Genomic DNA, 18053 nt, shown 5'->3' on the forward strand with positions numbered 1-18053 from the left:
CCAGCTGTCTAGCACCATGTTTCAGAGCGCAGCGCACACTGACTAGGCTACTCACTGAAAAGGCAGAAGTAAACTCGCTGGGAATATTGAAAGGCAGCCCTTTTTCGTAGGCTACACACAGATGCCTGAACCCGATTTTGTGGACTGGACAAAAGCGGAGGAAATGTGAAATGTTATGAAAGAAAAAAAAAGTCCACGTTTAGAGGCGCTGCGGGCTGTCAACTAATTACAGTTCCATGTCGTGGAGCGTTATGCAATGCAAACGCCCCTCTATCTGAGCACAAACATCTGTGTGAAATACTGCCTGCCGACTTCTAAATCGTCATTTCCGCGAGTCTCTGACGAACCAAAATAAAGTTGCCTCCCATTGTCCAAACGCAAAACAATGCCGAAAATTGAATGGCCCCCTCAGTTATCTCACAATGCAATCAGTCTTGCCGGTTTGGTAACATATCATGTGGCCTACGTTTTGGCTTGCACGCATTCGCTCCGGTCCAAAATGCCTACTCTGCTGCCTTGTGGCCGTTTTGGCTTGCACGCATTCGCTCCGGTCCAAAATGCCAACTCTGCCGCCTTGTGGCCACAGGAAGGAACAATTGAAGGAATGCGTTTCAAGGAATGCGTTTCACACGGACGGACGGACGGACGGAGGGACAGACAGACCCTCTTAAGGTCAGATTAGACTTCTGCAACTGCGCTCGTGAAAACTTGCTTGGGATTGGCCACGGACCAACATTGTATTCATGCATCTGCGAGTTCTGCGAGGTCCGAGGTCTCGTTGCGAGCCACATTTGAAATTGCGCGATTACTTTCACTACATTGTAGGCTAAGCACTGCGGTCATTATTAAGCAATGTTGCTTTCTAAACCGGTTAGCTAGGTATTTTCACACAAATTGCAAAGGCAATGCACTGGTATCATTATTTGACATACCCAGTCTGTTTTCACGAGCAGAAAATGCAAGCATGTAAAGACAGTTGATTCTGCCGATGTGTGTTTACATTCGGTGGAGGAACGGTAGTAACCGCAGGCATTGTGCCACGAGTGTTCAACTGATGCATTGTTTGTTATTTAGCTTGTAGCTTTGTGTATTTACACACATTTACACACAAGGCATTAATATAGTTTTTTACAGAATACAGCTCTGCCCTCGCAAACTACTGGCATTGCGCTGCCACAAGAACAGAACAAGGAAGTAGCGAGACGACCAATCATAGCGCCTTTTTGTCTGCGTACTCCGCGTCCGTCCGACGGATAGTTAGAATTTTTTCGAGGCGCTCGACGACGGGCGCAGAGTCTATGCGAGGGGGGCGTGGACTCGCACAGACAGAAAACGGACGGACGCAGAGGCTATGCGTCTGAAGCATAAATCTAGCTTTATAGAGATGCTGGGACGCATCTAAAAATGGGGCAAATGCAGGGCTCCAGAGTGCGACCAATTTGGTCGCATATGCGCCAATTTTTTTCCATGGTGCACCTAAAAAATATTTTTAGGCGCACCGGTGCGACCACCCAACAAAATCAATTACCAAACAACCGTTTTAATGGACATAAAATTAACAGTCATTCTACATTAGTGGCCCATCATCACACAATAAAACGTGTCGATGCGGTCATTCCTTCAACACCGCTGAACTACCGGTAGCTTTCTCCCCCTTCCTCGTTCACAGGCAGCCCGACGTTTCAGAATAGAATGTTCGACTTCGCTCAACTTTCCGAGTTCACATGTGCCAGCGAGTTTTGTGTTCTCAACCAGGCGAGTTTTGCAACGGACGAGAGAGTTACAATCACGGTAAAACAGCAAAATGACTTGAGGATATTTTAAACACGAGAGAGTCACAATCACGGGGAAAAACTAAATGGCTTGAGCGGATATTAAACATTGCTACACAAAAACGCAGACGGGTGCGGATAATTGCCCGTTTCAGCTGCGTGCAGAGCTGGCCAAACAACAGGTGACGCGCTAGTCTGTCGGGACTCACCTCTGTGACAGTTTTTTGATAGCGACTAGGGCAGGCTACATACTGCCTATCAGTCGGTAAGGCATCGTTCATGCACCTCGAGACAGCACGAGAGAGAGGGAGAGAGAGAGAGAGAGAGAGAGAGAGAGAGAGTGAGCGAGCGAGCGCACTAGTGCTGTCCTGTCTGTTCGTAGCGCTTGCTAAGATACCACAATCATTATGAAGAGGGAGAGCGCTCAAAAACGGGGAAATAGACAAAAACCAATTCACCTCAGATTCCACTGTAAACATAGGCTACGCTATTTGTGTCAAATGATCTTAAAAATCATGACATTTTTAGCAGGGTTTGTTAAAAAAAATCTATCCATCCATCCATCTATCTATCTTCATATTGTAACTCTGTGCTTGTGCCGTGTTGCAGAAAAGGCTGGTATGTTGATCTTAGTAGTCAAACACATACTGACTAAAAGGCTACTAATTTGGTCTTTTCTACCAGCCAAACTGCTTAGCCAAGATGTGTTAGTTAGGTAGCCTACTGTCATGTCTTTTATAAGGAGCACATTTGGAAGACTAGCCTATAGCACATGAAAGGCTCCGGGTCTTTTAAAATATAGCAACAATAATATAATAATAATAATAATAATAATAATAAGTTATTATTATGCTATTATTATTGCTATTGTTATTATTTATTATTATTATTTTTTAAAGCTGAGGTGCGTGTGTGTATGGGGTGGTGAAAACATTTGGGTGCACCTAAATTTTGTGCTGGTGCACCTAAAAAAAATGTTTAGGCGCACCAGTGCAACCAGTGCAAAAAGTTAGTCTGGAGCCCTGAAATGGTAACACTGTTTTAATGGTTCACTATTACAGTGGATATACCACATTAGGTACAGTGTAATAACCAGTGTAACGATATTTAATACCACGTCATACCAGTGTGACACCATGTACCAATTTTGTACTTATATCATGTAGGCTATTTGTGTGTAAGTGGTATTACATGGTATTGCATATTTGTACACTGGTATTACACTAGTATTACATGGTATTACATATTGTTACACTGGTTATTACACTGTACCTGGTATTGCCTATTTTTACACCGGTATTACACTAGTATTACATGGTATTAAATATTGTTACACTGGTTATTACACTGTAGGCCTATCTGATATGGTAGATTCACTGAAATGGTGAACTAGGGCTGGGCGGTTTTGGAAAAAATTAGCATCACGGTTTTCTTGATGAAAATTGATATCACGGTTTTCGGCACGGTTTTTTGATATGCTACGATTTCCCCCCAAATCTTAATCTTTCTGAGGAAAAGATCTCAAATTAAATGTTAAAATGAGATAAAATCATGAATTTAAATTAATCTCCATTTATATTTTATCATTTTTTCATTTCAATAATATTTTCTATAATTTATAGTTTATATTTCCCTATCCAACAAAGGGGAAAATGCAGCATTTCATAAAGTAACCTAAAATCTTGACCAGGGTGTCATAGATTTTTCAAGGAAGAAGGCTTAAATGATTATAAGCAGCTGTTTTGGGCTTTTTTTTCCAAGACAGCCCAAAATAGCTTATTTCGTTCTACACCTGGCAACACTAATGGCTTATTTGTCGTTCTACACCTGGCAACACATCCGGCGCGTTGCGCTGCCGCTGGACTAGCGAGTAAACAACAGTGGGACAGAAACGAAACAGACTGAAAACAGACACTGAAAACAAACGGATTTACTTGACATTGTGTGCATATTGTCTTTGAATTAAAGTCCAAATCCAACGTAGAAGGTATTTTGTCCGGTAGTTTGTGTCATATTGCGATGTGTTTCGCTCCTATTTTGCCTCCAAATCATTTCAAACAAATATAGCAATGTAGCAATGTATCTTGTCTGCCCATTGCATTTGAAAGCTAGGCTACTTTAGCTTATAAGCAGTCTTAACAGCACTGCGCACACAGTTGGGATGGTAATTAAATACAGTTAAGAATCAGATAACTGATGTAGCCTGTTAACATAGCACCACATAGAATTGCCTTTTATTTAACTTTGTGAGATCAAAGGTAGGCTAAATGAATTGAAATGTTTGTCATGATTCATCCATGCCATGTGTGTTCATCATGTTTCACTCTCACTAGCCTCTAGCGCGTAACCAATTATTTTATTAGTTCAATCAACATCTTACATTGTGGTGACATTCCCTAGTAGAACAGCAACAACAGTGGACTTAGCAGAGTTGAAATGAAGTGTCAGAGACTTATGAATTAGAAGAATCTTTGGAAGTGTGACACGGAGTATGAAGCTCACGCACATAACATACTAGGCTATAAACAACAACAACAAAACCGTCTCTAATCAAAAAGAGAACCTTGTGTAGTGTAAACCGAGATCACGGTTTTTTAACCGTACACCGCCCAGCTCTATGGTGAGCCATTAAATTAAAGAGTTACCGGGCAAATCAATCCACCCAGTCAGAAGTTATGGGCCAAATAAAAATTCCACCATTTTGAAAGTGTTGACCTCCAAACTCGAATCAGTTCATGAACCTACCCTGCAGCATTCACACACCAGATCTGGGACAAATTCATCCACCCGGTCAGAAGTAATGGACCAAACAAAAATTCGGCCATCTTGAATTCGGCCATCTTGAAATTGTTGACCTCAAAACTCGAATCAGTTCATGAACCTACCCTAGAACATTCACACACCAAATCTGGGACAAATCCATCCACCCGGTCAGAAGTTATGGACCAAACAAAAATTCGGCCATCTTGAATTCGGCCATCTTGAGAGTGTTAACCTCCAAACTGTAATCAGTTCATGAACCCACCCTAGAGCATTCACACACCAAATCTGGGACAAATCCATCCACCCGGTCAGAAGTTATGGACCAAACAAAAATTCGGCCATCTTGAATTCGGCCATCTTGAAAGTGTTAACCTCCAAACTCTAATCAGTTCATGAACCCACCCTAGAGCATTCACACACCAAATTTGGGACAAATCCATCCACCCGGTCAGAAGTAATGGGCCAAACAAAAATTCGGCCATCTTGAATTCGGCCATCTTGAAATTGTTGACCTCCAAACTCGAATCAGTTCATGAAACTACCTTAGAACATTCACACACCAAATCTGGGACAAATCCATCCACCCGGTCAGAAGTTATGGACCAAACAAAAATTCGGCCATCTTGAATTCGGCCATCTTGAAAGTGTTAACCTCCAAACTCTAATCAGTTCATGAACCCACCCTAGAGCATTCACACACCAAATCTGGGACAAATCCATCCACCCGGTCAGAAGTAATGGGCCAAACAAAAATTCGGCCATCTTGAATTGGGCCATCTTGAAATTGTTGACCTCCAAACTCGAATCAGTTCATGAACCTGCCCTAGAGCATTCACACACCAAATCTGGGACAAATCCAAACATCCGTTCAAAAGTTATCGCGTTAACACGAAAGACCTTACGCGGCGGCGGTGCACGCAAAACCATTACATCCCCGACGCTCCGCGTTTCGGGGATATAATAATCACACACACACACACACACACACACACACACACACACACACACACACACACACACACACACACACACACACGAGCAGAAGTACAAGGGGTCATACAGGTGATGTGAAGTACTCTCTCTCTCTCTCTCTCTCTCCCTGTCAAATAAAGGCATAAAAGCCTTTTTAACTGCACTAGAACAACTACAGTTTTTTTAACTGCACTAGAACTATGCATATAATCGAGAAGTATTCAGGCTCATGCATGTCAAAATAGTACACCCACTGATCGCACGGTGATCGGTAATAAACCTCTATGACTCAGGCCTTCTCTGTGGTGCCTCTCTGTCCAAGTTAAGTGTGCTTGCTTGATTCTATTTCTTGCCTACAGCTAGAGCCTTGTCAGGGTGATATACCTTCCCTGCTGAGTCACATTAGATCTGAGCTGCCACGATGCAACTTGCCTGGGGTGCATTTCTCAAAACCATAGTTGCTAATTACAGGTATGTTAGCTACTTTGTTGTTTGCAATACATTTTCCCATTGGCAACTACCCAAGTTGCTAACTGGCTAACAACTACGCTTTCAAGAAACGCACCCCTGGACCAGGAGGTTTAATGGAGTCATGACTGAGCCTAGTGGGTTGCATTTACGGCCAGCTCTTTCAACATCAGTGTCACTTTACAATAGAGAAGGATACAGTTGAGTTGGGGGCAGGGCAGGGCAGGCTTGTAATGAGGTCAAGGGGGCGTTGGGGGGCTTATGATGAGGTCAAGGGGGCGTTTGTTGAAAAAAGGCTGAGAACCACTGCTTTACAAGAAGCACGATGGCAGGCGTTTTTGTAGTTGTATGTACTTATTACGAGCATTTTGATGTCAGAGAAGCTGACTCACTGGACGCTGGGTGATGGTTTTGGGGGGGGGGGGGGCAGTTGTACCAGGGCCAAGGACAGTGGGGGCCCATTGCATTGCATGTATAACTCTTCGGGATGAAGCTCTTCATGTCAGTTTAATCAAGACAAGAAAAAAAACTCTCTCTTTCCGCACGTACACAATCTTATAGCCAGCCAGCTAGCCAGCCATGTGGGGAAAAGTGCAATAAACTCAGTCCTGTTATGACCACTCCTATATGAAAAGGTTACGCAACATGTATTAACCAGACACACTCATACCCACAAACAGCCTAGTGCTCTGCGTGGCTGAGTGCTGAGCAGCTGCTGCAAGTTCCAGAGCCCTTGCTCACCTGCACTGACAGTAATGTGTGATGAGTCCACACTTAACAGTCAATAAAACTGTCAAGCTGGAGCCGCAGAGAGAAATAATGTGAGCCTTCATTTAAAAACCATAATCACATACTGATAACTGCCAAGACCTATAGCCCAAGATTCAAGTTTAGGAATCATTAACAGCACAGTCATAGAAAGAGAATTCAATGATCCTGCTTACATAGCCACATACACTGAATATTGACAAAAAACTACAAGTGAAGACTTGCGACTGGCAATCAATTAACAGTACGGGCATCATGATGAAATCAAAACATAGGTTAGCTGCACAACGACAATACAATCAATCAACACAAAATTCAAGGAAGCTGCTTGCATGCAGGAACTGAGAGGCTATATAAACGCCTGGATGGTAACCCAACACTGGAGGGCAGAGTAAAGGTCAGCATTTTCATCTTCCATAACGATAACTACAACGACCAATATGAGGAGGTGTTCAGTAGGAGTCATCGTATTTAGGTCAAATGTAGCTTCTTTATTTTCATTCTTCACAGAGTTGAGTGGACTACAGTCTTTAGAAGGTCTGTCCTGATATCAGCACCTTAAGATATCATTTAGTGTCATCAAGCTGAAAGTACGCTCCCTCGTTAAAAGGTAATTATAACAGATAAGACCACTTGACACCAGGTGTAGGCCGCCTATCCATTTTCGATTTCGATGGAAATGAATGTATTGGTGGTAATAAAGAGACAATGTATTGGTGGTAAAAAGCTTAGCCCATAGAGGAACCCCATTGATATCTCCATTTACCATAATTGGGTATTGCTGGAACGTCCACTACATGTATGTTGCATCTGAAATAGAAATGCCAAGGGTGTCACTTTCCAAGCCGCCTGTGTACTGTACATCAATTAAATGAAATGTCTTCAGGTGTGACGATGCAGGCTACAGGCTAAATTCCTGTTCCACTTTGTGGTTGACGCTGCCAGAAATATCAGCGTGCCCATCTCGCACTGTTTACCCGCATTCCAGTTGAAACACTCCCACAGATTATCTGTTTGATGCCGCGTTACATCAACTCCAACATGTTCTTCATTTTTCTAAGTAGCATAATTAACACCCCAACACACGCCACCGACATTTTACTGAAGAAGAAGAAGAAGAAGAAGAAGAAGAAGAAGAAGAAGAAGAAGAAGAAGAAGAAGAAGAAGAAGAAGAAGAAGAAGAAGAAGAAGAAGAAGAAGAAGAAGAAGAAGAAGAAGAAGAAGAATGCTTTTCAGAACGTTCTGGTTCTGCTCTCATATCTCTAGAAAAACAATATTACAATAATCAATAATCTCATTTTCAGTGAGAAGATGGCCAAAGAAGAAGAAGAAGAAGAAGAAACCCAAGAAAGGGCAAAAGAGGAGTTTGGAGTAGAAAGAAACAGGGGAAATTCCTTTCTTATAGGCTACCCTATAATGCCTGGAATGCTTAACATTTACAGTAAAGCAAATTGATGAAGTTAAAGTATTTTCAGTCATAGCTTGCTTACGAGGTTCACACTTGAAGGGCGAAAGGAATGCAGCCTTTCGACAAATCAGTTCAGCCAACTCGTAGGATGGGGGAAAAATCCCGTAGTAATCTCTACATAAACAAACAGCTGGCTAGCGCTCTCTCAATGCACCCCTGGCCTTCATGTTAGCGCTTTCACTCAGCTAGCGCGACCATCGTCCCAAACATGATTTTTACCTCCTTTTTGGACATTTTTTGGGACTGTGCGTTTCTCGACATTCGTCAACTTATAACACCGTAATGGATGCACACACAGAAGAAAGTTAACACCACTTTCTCACACCGTCTTCTCAAAAGAGAGAAGTTAGGAAAGTGACTTTACTTACGATATTATCCGTCGTAGGGGAGTGGATGCAGCAGAAATGGAAAAGTTCCCGGAATCCAATATTTCGGCGACGAGATATGTCTCAATACGATTATGCAAGCAAACTAACATTAGTTAGTGAAATTCGTCTGAACTAGCAGCCCAAATCAAACTCCACACAGTCCTCTCTCAGAGCGCGAAAAAACAAACACAAAACTTCAGATATGTCCCATTCTATAATGAAGTCACCGACAAAGCCATCCCACGTTCGCCTACCCCCTTTAGAACGCCATTTGTTACAATCTCGCCGCAAATAAACAGTAATGTTACAATGTATGCGAATAGTAACAAAACACATTCAAGCAAATTACAGCCCGTCCTGCCTTGTAAATCACTCGATCGCACAGCAACTCCTACTGTCCTACTTGATCGCACAGGGCCTCGTTCTGGAGCAAAACGCTACTACGAATACATCCGGGTCGTAGTAACTTGGAAAAGTGGGTGTTCCCACATTGTATTTTGGAAATGCAGTAGACAAATCTGGTAGATGGAATCTATGCTAAAACTTCTCATCGCCCATCCGGTTGTCCTCTCACTCAAATACTAGAACTATATTCAATTGTAGACTATTAACATTTTAGTGTCTTCCTGGTTGGACAGTCATTGTGCGACTATTAAAAGTACACAAAAGGATCAACATCCCTTACACTTCCACACATGACTAGGAATGATACATTACTGTGATATTGTGCAATGAGCACTCTGTTGCATGATACCATACACAACACTATAGTAAAACTGTTGAGAACAAATAAACAACCCTTCTATTTCTTCAAACATTGGCTATATTTGTCAGTACAATAGGTGCACAGTCAAATATTTTACTTGCTCAAACATAGGCCTACACTAAAATGGTACACTAAATAGTTAGGCCTGCCCGACACATCCCAAAATAACTAAGACTGACAAGATATTCTTGTTTTTACTTTATTAAAAAAAATCAGCTTACTTAAAATAGCAAACAAACAAGAGGTAAAAAAGGGAGAGAAAAAAAACGAAAAATTGCAAAAACTACCCCTCCTGGAACATCTGCCATCCAGCTGCTGTTGGGACACTAAGTCAACTTAGACACTTAATTGGTTGGCATGGTTGGCAACAAATAAAGTTCAGATTACAGTTTGCAATTATGGTTGAGAGATGGACACCTGTGGGCTTCAAAGAACGTGGTTAAGTGATACATTTGGCTAACTTAATCTACAGGCGACAGTAAATCTACTATTAAGGTGTAATTTGTTTAAGACAATGAGTTCTCCAGGCTTTTTAATTACGGTAAGCAATTTACCACTGCTTCCAGGTTCGTTTAACCTGATTTACAACAAGAACCAACTTCTTGGAATACCAACAGGATCTAATGGAGGTCACCAGCCCCATATTTCTTTTTGTAGTCAGTGATCCATGATCTGGTCAGTTTGCAGATCTCCCCCTTAAAGAAGTTGCTGGTTGATTGTTTCAACCAGCCAGAGCTGCATTTCTCCAAAGTATTGTTGCCAGTCATAACTCATTTGGTTGCTAATGTGAAAGTTGCAAATGTCTTCAGGTTCAGGAAAATGCAGAGAGCTCAGTAGCAGCCCCGTCCCTCCACCCCACCCACAACCCCAACCCCAATCCCGTGTTCATATCGATGTTCCAGCCCCATCATCTTCTGGTCAGTGGTCCTTGATCTGGTCGTCCTCCTCCAGTTTGCGGATCTCCCCCTTCAGGAAGTTGATGGTCTCCCGGCTGGCCTTCAGCCTCTCCTGCAAAGACACAAGGATCATATTGGTCAATTTGTGAACAATGCCATGCATGAAAACACTGAACAATGCCATGCAGTGAAATAGGAGTTGACCGTTTCTACCATGTTGGGGGAAACATGGGTCTCTTTAGCAGGGAGGAGTTTGTGTGTGTGTGTGTGTGTGTGTGTGTGTGTGTGTGTGTGTGTGTGTGTGTGTGTGTGTGTGTGTGTGTGTGTGTGTGTGTAGGGCACCTTCAGCTCTGTGATCTCCTGGCTCGTCTTCTTCTTGGCCGTTTCCATCTTCTCGCGAGTGCGCAGCTCCAACTCCGCAACTGGAGAGTGAAGGACAGGATTAATGAGATTGGGGGGTGGGGTTCTATAGTGCACCGCGTAGAGTAGGCGTTCCCAAACTTTCACCATGGCAAGGCCCCCCATGTACTGTTATAATCTAACCGAGGCCAGCGCCCATGTAACGCTCAAATAGCGCCCATGTAACAAAAACAGTTTATCCTCACTGCAACGGAGGCACCTAGAAACATACGGTTTACATCTATGGAAAGCTGAGATTCTGAGATGCAAGGTGTCTGTAGGTCCAACATAAAATATTCTGTGGCTGTTCAAAACATGTAGAAAATGTATGACACTGGCTGGCATTCAAGCGATAACATTCCAAACAAATCCTGGCATTCAATGTGTTAAATAGTTCGGAATTAAAATTATCTCCATCAAGTTTACATGAAGCGCTTTTCATTAAATTCTGAATAAACTTCTGGGGATAAGAACGCATTTGGCTTGGACAGAGGAATGAATGAATATATATATATATATATATATTTTAAAAAAAAAATTCTGGATATCTTTCGATTGGATGGTGTATATTAAACTTTCAAGGCGGAATTTAAACACTGTGAGACTTTTAGTTGTTTATTTCCAGAATTCATGCTGCCCATTCACTAATGTTACCTTTTCATGAATACTTACCACCACCATCAAATTCTAAGTATTCATTATGACTGGAAAAATTGCACTTTTCATACATGAAAAGGGGGATCTTCTCCATGGTCCGCCATTTTGAATTTCCAAAAATAGCCATTTTTAGCAGCAAAAATTACTACTTGGGCCATACTAGAAAATATTTGTTTATTACTTAGTAAACTTTCATGTAAAGATCAAATTTGGCAATATGCAGCCCAGTTTCAATTAGCAGCATAGTTGAAGTACCTTTTTTGACCATTTCCTGCACAGTGTCCCTTTAAGTTTTATTCTGAATTAAATTGAGTTCATTTTGAATAACATGTCCCATGTGAACGAGACCTCTGTGTGTGTGTGTGTGTGTGTGTGTGTGTGTGTGTGTGTGTGTGTGTGTGTGTGTGTGTGTGTGTGTGTGTGTGTGTGTGTGTGTGTGTGTGTGTGTGTGTGTAAACAAGCACACTAAGTCAAACAAAATAAATGTATATTTGATCTGTGATCAATCCAACAATGATAAAACAAAATCCTGTATTAGCTAAATGAATAATACAAACATGACAGTTAGCTTACACTCAGTCTCATGCTTGTAGGCTCCCAGAGTGAGCTGTCGAGTGGTGTTCAATAGCTGTTGCATCATAGCAGTGGGGTCCTGAAAGATCTGTGGGGAGAGAGTCACCTTAAAATCAACACACCATTCAATACACCACCCATGGCCATTTGAAAAATAAAGGATTTGTATAGTCAAAATATCGGAAGTTGCTTTATAACAGGGGTGGGGAACCTGTTTCGAAGGCCGTTTACTGCCCTTGAAGCCATCTTACATAAGGCCTCCGACATAATTTTAACGTTGTGCCGTTTCACATGAAATATGACATCACATTTGCAATACAATTCACTTACATTTTCAGGGGAATTAGTGAAATTGGGGTCTGAGGTGGCCTTCAATATAGGCCTAGTACAGTGCAGGGGGAAATCCTGGTTTGCGTTCATTGTGGTGGACTTTATAAAATTTGAAGTGGCCCCTCAAATGAAAAAGGTTTCCCCACGCCTGCTTTAGAACAATGTGTAGGCCAATTTATTTTTTGTGTTGTTGCTTATCATATTGAAATTGCACTAGCCTTTCTAATGATGAGTCACATCAATACCTACCCCCCTTATGACTAGCAATGTTCCATGGAAATCCTTGAATATAACCAGCCTTAATGCTCCTACTGTGCATTCACATCCACACATTTCCAGTGTAAAAAATGTTTTGTATTGCCAGTTCACAAACTTGCCGAACTGGTGTGGTGACAGAGCTCTCGCTAGGTCTCAGAGGCCATGATGTCTCTCAGACCTCAGACCCTTGGCGTCTGTCATTCTCAGACAACTGGAGTCATTTTAACGCCATTTGACCAGGTGGCAAAACTTGAGGCTGAGGGTGTACCTTTGATGTTGCGCAAAGTCGCCAAGGCCTCTCTATAAGCCTAACCATCAGTGAAAACATATTGGCACAATGAGGTACGTCTGAGTTGAGCATCATTTTTTGACGCCAAGGGCATACATACCTTTTGCGTCAAATACTGATACCTGGTCAAAGAGTTGAAAAGAGATGCAACAGGATGACCCCATGTGTACATTCCACTATCCTCACTCCAATTATTGACCTGTGCTTGTGGCCTTGGGCACTGCTGACACCCCGCCTCCGTGAAGAAAACAGTTACGTTTTCTTGCCGTCAGCCTAGTCACATCAACTTTTTGGGGGACTTTCCCCATTAAACACCCCAATTTCAAATGAGAAAATGAAGATGAAGATATTGAATTGAACTTCTGTCATCAATGATGTTGAGAGACGTCATCACAAGGCCACACAAAACTCTGTTAGATATGTAGTGCTTTTTTTTAATCAACAGCTGCATTGCGCAGCCAGTCTTACCATTTCATCATAGAACTCTGACACCACAGTCTTTTTGGGCATGGCACTGGAGTCAGACTGGAAAAGCTTTAGTAGGTGGTAGAGAGTGACCTGCAAGAAAGACCAATGCTCAAGTTTTATCCTGTTGCATGCAAACTACTATTTCAATAACTTTCCCCATCCATGTTCTGCCGATGGAACGAAAATGACGTTGGCATTGAAGATGGAAAGTGCACTCACCGGACGCTCATTTGGATCAATAAAAAATATTTTGATGATGATTTCAAATTCACCCCAACCAGTCTCTGTAATTTCATACGGAGGTTTTGTCACGACTGTAAAAGACAAATGTTAAAGCATTTAAATTGAGTCTCACATCTGACCAATGAACAGTTCCTGCAAGATGTGATATAAACTAAAAAGGTAAGGATAAGGATAAACTGAAAAGGTACAGTAGGAATGCTTAAAATAATACTTTAATAAACGTTTTTGTTTTCGAGGCAGGGAATGGTAAGAGTTTATACTCTAAAATTATACTCTATCCTCCACTGAGATGCGTTTTTTAAATACATTTTTTGTCACCACCGTCAGACAAAAAACCTGACATGATTGAAGTATTCGCGTACAATATGTATCTAGAATTAAGTGGAATAATTGAAGCAATTCTTCACTTTAATACGCAAAAAACATATCGTTTTAACTTCTAAGTGTGTCTGACAGTGTTGACAAGACCAAGTAAGAGCCTATTTTATGAAAAATCTAAAAGCATGGGGAGCTTGGCAAATACATTGCTGCACAGCCAGTCTATGATAATATACCTCTATATTTTGGATTTGAACAACTTTTTTTCTTTCAAAATTAAAACCTGTTTTGGCCACATTTTCAAGAATCAGTGACCTGGCAAGCTTCAGATACTTTGCCTCTGCAGCCTTCATCACTGTCACAGGCATCACATGACAGCTCTGATTAATAGAGGCAAAGTAGCCAAAATCAGGTAAAACTTTCAGTCAGTTTCTGTAAGGTGGAGGATATAGTTGTGTTTACCTCGTAGTGGGTTTCCATAACTCTCATGGAGTTTGAACTGTATCTTTTTGACATAAGCAGACATGTCCTGCAAAACAACATGAGAGAGAGAGAGAGAGAGAGAGAGAGAGAGAGAGAGAGAGAGAGAGAGAGAGAGAGAGAGAGAGAGAGAGAGAGAGAGAGAGAGAGAGAGAGAGAGATGACTCTTGCAAGGTAGGCCACCAACGTGTCACACTTCATACAGACCTAGAACTACGGGTAATAATTTGTGATGCCTGCAGCAGCGCGCGCGCACTAGCACGCACACACGCATACATGCTCACTCACAATAACCTACATTTTGTACAGAAAGTACTTTATAAATACACACAAGCACTTTGACAATCGTTTAAAGTTCAAATCAGGGTTGTTGTTATCCGGTACAAACGTAGCGAGGGGGAATGACGGACTTGTAGTGAGTTTACCTCATTTCTGTAGGGTTTGACGTAAACAGTCCACTGATGCGTGTGCCCATCTTCTTCTCTTTTCTTCCCGAAGTAGCGCGCAACGTTGCCGAAAACGATGGGTTTGACTATGGTAATTCCCTGAAATGAGTGGATGAAATGAATGAATGAATGATTCCTAGGAACTAGCTAGCATGTATAATACGTTGGCGTTCAGTTTACCACCAAAATACTGTAGGCAGTATTCTCATTACGATAAAAGTGTGACTTCATACATCAACGCCATATCACAAGTCACAGACCTATGTATTAATCTAGATTAACCTCTAATTAACCTGATTAACACAGGTCTGTCACAAGTACTGTGAATTAAGTCAGTTCTGGTAAGGTAGCTAGTAAACATGAGAAGCTAGCCTGCGAGACATGACAATACCTTTACTCTTCCCCCGGAATCTGGTCCAAATTCAGCCATCTTCTTTAACATAGCACACAAAAGAAAGGGAGGTGGTAAAGGTACATGCAGCTATAAGTTAAACACTGCCATTAAAATCAAAATGTGAATTTGCCCACCTTCACAATTCATTTGGATAGCGTCGTCGGTCCCTCCACTTCACAACAACACAGCGCGGCGGCTTTCAGAAACCTTTTCCGGGTCAAATCAGCGTGGAAAAATAAAAGTCACTTATTCCTTGACTGTAGAACTTTGTGCGCAATCACAGTCGGCTATTCGCCCAGGCTAACGAGTTGCGGCTTTGAAATCAGTCTGGAAAGATCATCTGTGCCTGAATTTATTAGGTATCATGAATGAGAACTCGTGCACGCAAGTAGTCAAGGCGATCAAGGTAATGAATACAAGGATATTTGAAGCTTTAATTTTGTTTTATTGCTATAGGCTAAAAGAGGATGACAAAGACATGACATAACAATAAGGCACACAGGGTCAAGTAAACATAGACATTAAACAACTCTAATTAGAAATGAAAAATAATAAAATAGTCAATAAACAAACAAACAAGAGGAATAAATTAAAGCATATTCAAAAGTCTGACATTTTTCTTATTTACAAGCTTGAGAGAGTTGAGAAGAGAAGTCATTTCTAAAATAGGCCTAAATATTAAGGGTTGCATTTTTTCAATTTTTGCTTATGAATAAAAAACATTGCATGTAAAAGGAAGAAATTCAATAATCAAAAGAAGGGTCACTTGAGTTTTCATAGTAAAAGAAAATATCCTGTTATCCTTGGGGTCTATTTAACCCCTTTCAGTGTTTCACGTCTGAAAAATACATGATGTACATAATTCTTTTGCTTCATATTTGATGACTTTTCCTAAATATATGGGGTCAATGTGAAAAAAGTGAAATTTCCACAAAAATGTTTTCCCTAAGTGCTGTACACGTTTTGGTTACATCTGTGTTCCTTGGGGTCAATTTGACCCCAAATTATTTTAAGTGTATTAAACATAAATGGAACATCCATATTTTCCTAATACATGTTCCAATCTGTCTAGATTATGTCAAATACATGAACATAAGTTATTTAGAACAGAACATTTTGCTTTATTTAGGGCTCTGATAACCAACAATATGTATGATGTGGACGAGGGCCAAAACTAATGCAAGGCAACTTTTGGGCAGTTGTCGCACATTTTCGCCTGGTCATGGATTAGTTCTTTTGGTGTGTGGGGGTGCTAGGACCTATCTAAAGGGCTTTTTATGTCCCCAACAGAGCAACAGTAAATATCTGAGGCATAAACCGGTGCAAAAGTTTTTGCTTCTACTGATATTGTAAATGTTTAAATAACACAGTTGCAGTAAACAATTCATATGAAATATTTTCAGGACAATTCGGGAGGGCATCACAATGATTTTCGGGACGGTTCCGGGACAGTTGTGAAAAAAGTTAATTTTAATCCCGTTTAGAGCAGGGCTTTGAACCGTTATTTTTTTCCAAACGTTCCGTTCCGAACAGAAACGGAATTATAACGTTTCCGGTTATGAGTTCCACAAATAAATTGATGTTCCCGAATCGGTTAGAACAAAAAAATATTGTTCCCGGAACGGTTAATTTCGTTCCTATCAGCTGATTACTCCTCATAGGCCTAATTGACGTTAATTAACCAAGAAAGACGGAAATGCAAATGAGTCAGCCTACTTCCAAACTGTTTATTCAAGCGGATGAAAAAAATATCCTCCAGAATTTTGTCAAGCGGAGAATAAACCTCAATGATGAAAATGCGCACTCCACGCTGACTTGGGTCACGGGGAGCGCTGTGATGGACATTGTGAGTTTGTGCATATTTGAAGCGGCCATGGATGCCCAATAACGTCGAACATTCTCGGTGCGCTTCACACGCGCTTCTCTGCAATATCTTACAATGATGCAATGGAAACTCTGCCCTTTTGTATGACAGTGGTTTCTCTTATTTAAGATGTGGAGTGGAGACTTTGTAATGCACAGCTCTCTCTCCATTCAGTCAGATAATGTCTGATGTCACACAGGACGTAAACCTCAGCCGTCATGGTAATGTGCACAGGAAAATATATATTTTTTAATTTAATTTAATTATTTTTTTTAGTTTGAGGAACGGTATTAACCGGTTACCATACATTTTAAATAAGTGTTTCCGTTCCAGAAGATAAAAAATAATAACGTTTCCGGTTTCGTTTCTGTTCCCTGGGAAATACAAAAAGTTATTGGTTTTCGTTTTCGTTCCTTGAACCGGTTCGAAGCCCTGGTTTAGAGTGAAGAAGAACGTGAGAGAAAAACGTGAGAAAAAGTGAGATTTCAGGATTTGCTGTTCTTCACTCTAAAATTGATTAGAATGCAGGAAAATGCATCTAAAAATGAAGCACAGTTCAAGTGTTCAGGAAAAAAAAAGAAAGCAGTGATGTTCTTATAATAGACTATAGGCCTAGGCTACCAATTTATTGGTTGCGTATCAGGTTACCCTGTAAGAACTTGAGCAAGAGGGGGAAAAAAAAGAAAGAAAAAAAATACAACCAGCTACAGGCCAACACCCCATTTGTTGCAGCAATTACTCCCCTAAAGCAAACTGCAACGACACAACAGAACATTTCCTAATTTTCCACATTACACTTGGCTGATGCTTTATCAAAAGCGGCTTGACAGGGTTTTGGTTACAATCCCCGGAGCAATGTGGGTTTAGGTGCCTTGCTCAAGGACACTTCAGCCATAGATGGAGGAGGTATGGGTGGGATTCAAATTTGATGTAGAGCCCCATTGACTCATTATCCCATTCTAGGTCCACTTAACAGGTGCAACCCACAATTATACTGGGAAAAAAAATCTGTTCATAAAACCATATTTGAATTACACAAAATGTGAATAGAACTACATTCAAATACAGACTGTAGGCCTGTCAGCCACAATAA

The 18053-nt window shown here is 41.2% G+C and overlaps 2 protein-coding genes across 4 annotated transcripts in view; both read right to left on the bottom strand.

The window, feature by feature from the left end:
- frs2a (fibroblast growth factor receptor substrate 2a) overlaps positions 1–9077 on the bottom strand; it is a 76328-nt gene extending 67251 nt beyond the window's left edge. Inside the window, exon 1 of the mRNA XM_063217181.1 lies at positions 8580–9077. The gene's annotated coding sequence lies outside the window, so the exon portion shown is untranslated. The remainder of the gene's footprint in view (positions 1–8579) is intronic.
- A 453-nt stretch (positions 9078–9530) lies between these two features.
- Positions 9531–15316, bottom strand: yeats4 (YEATS domain containing 4). Of its 3 annotated transcripts, none has more exons than XM_063217920.1 (9): positions 15231–15316; positions 15094–15132; positions 14682–14801; positions 14239–14305; positions 13435–13529; positions 13216–13305; positions 11871–11958; positions 10584–10663; positions 9531–10353 (listed from the first exon to the last, which is right to left on the bottom strand). In XM_063217920.1, exons 2-9 carry the CDS (start codon positions 15130–15132, stop codon positions 10264–10266), a joined length of 669 nt encoding a protein of 222 aa, XP_063073990.1. In that variant the 5' UTR covers positions 15231–15316; the 3' UTR covers positions 9531–10263. The 3 variants fall into 3 exon arrangements, with proteins under 3 accessions (XP_063073990.1, XP_063073992.1, XP_063073989.1); XM_063217922.1 differs by having other exon boundaries at positions 15094–15135; positions 15231–15305; XM_063217919.1 differs by lacking the exon at positions 15231–15316 and having other exon boundaries at positions 15094–15144.
- Positions 15317–18053: the final 2737 nt, after the last annotated feature.

The sequence above is a fragment of the Engraulis encrasicolus genome, chromosome 15, assembly GCF_034702125.1.
Source record: "Engraulis encrasicolus isolate BLACKSEA-1 chromosome 15, IST_EnEncr_1.0, whole genome shotgun sequence".
NCBI lineage: Eukaryota > Metazoa > Chordata > Actinopteri > Clupeiformes > Engraulidae > Engraulis > Engraulis encrasicolus.

Bases quoted from the DNA above. Each gene is read 5' to 3' on its own strand.
- yeats4 (XM_063217919.1), bottom strand. From the start codon at position 15,144: ATGTTAAAGAAGATGGCTGAATTTGGACCAGATTCCGGGGGAAGAGTA. The intron at 13,306-13,434 runs GTGAGTGCACTT...TCTTTCTTGCAG, and splicing joins TTGATCCAAATGAGCGTCCG to GTCACTCTCTACCACCTACT. The intron at 10,664-11,870 runs GTAAGCTAACTG...TTCACTCTCCAG, and splicing joins CTACAAGCATGAGACTGAGT to TTGCGGAGTTGGAGCTGCGC.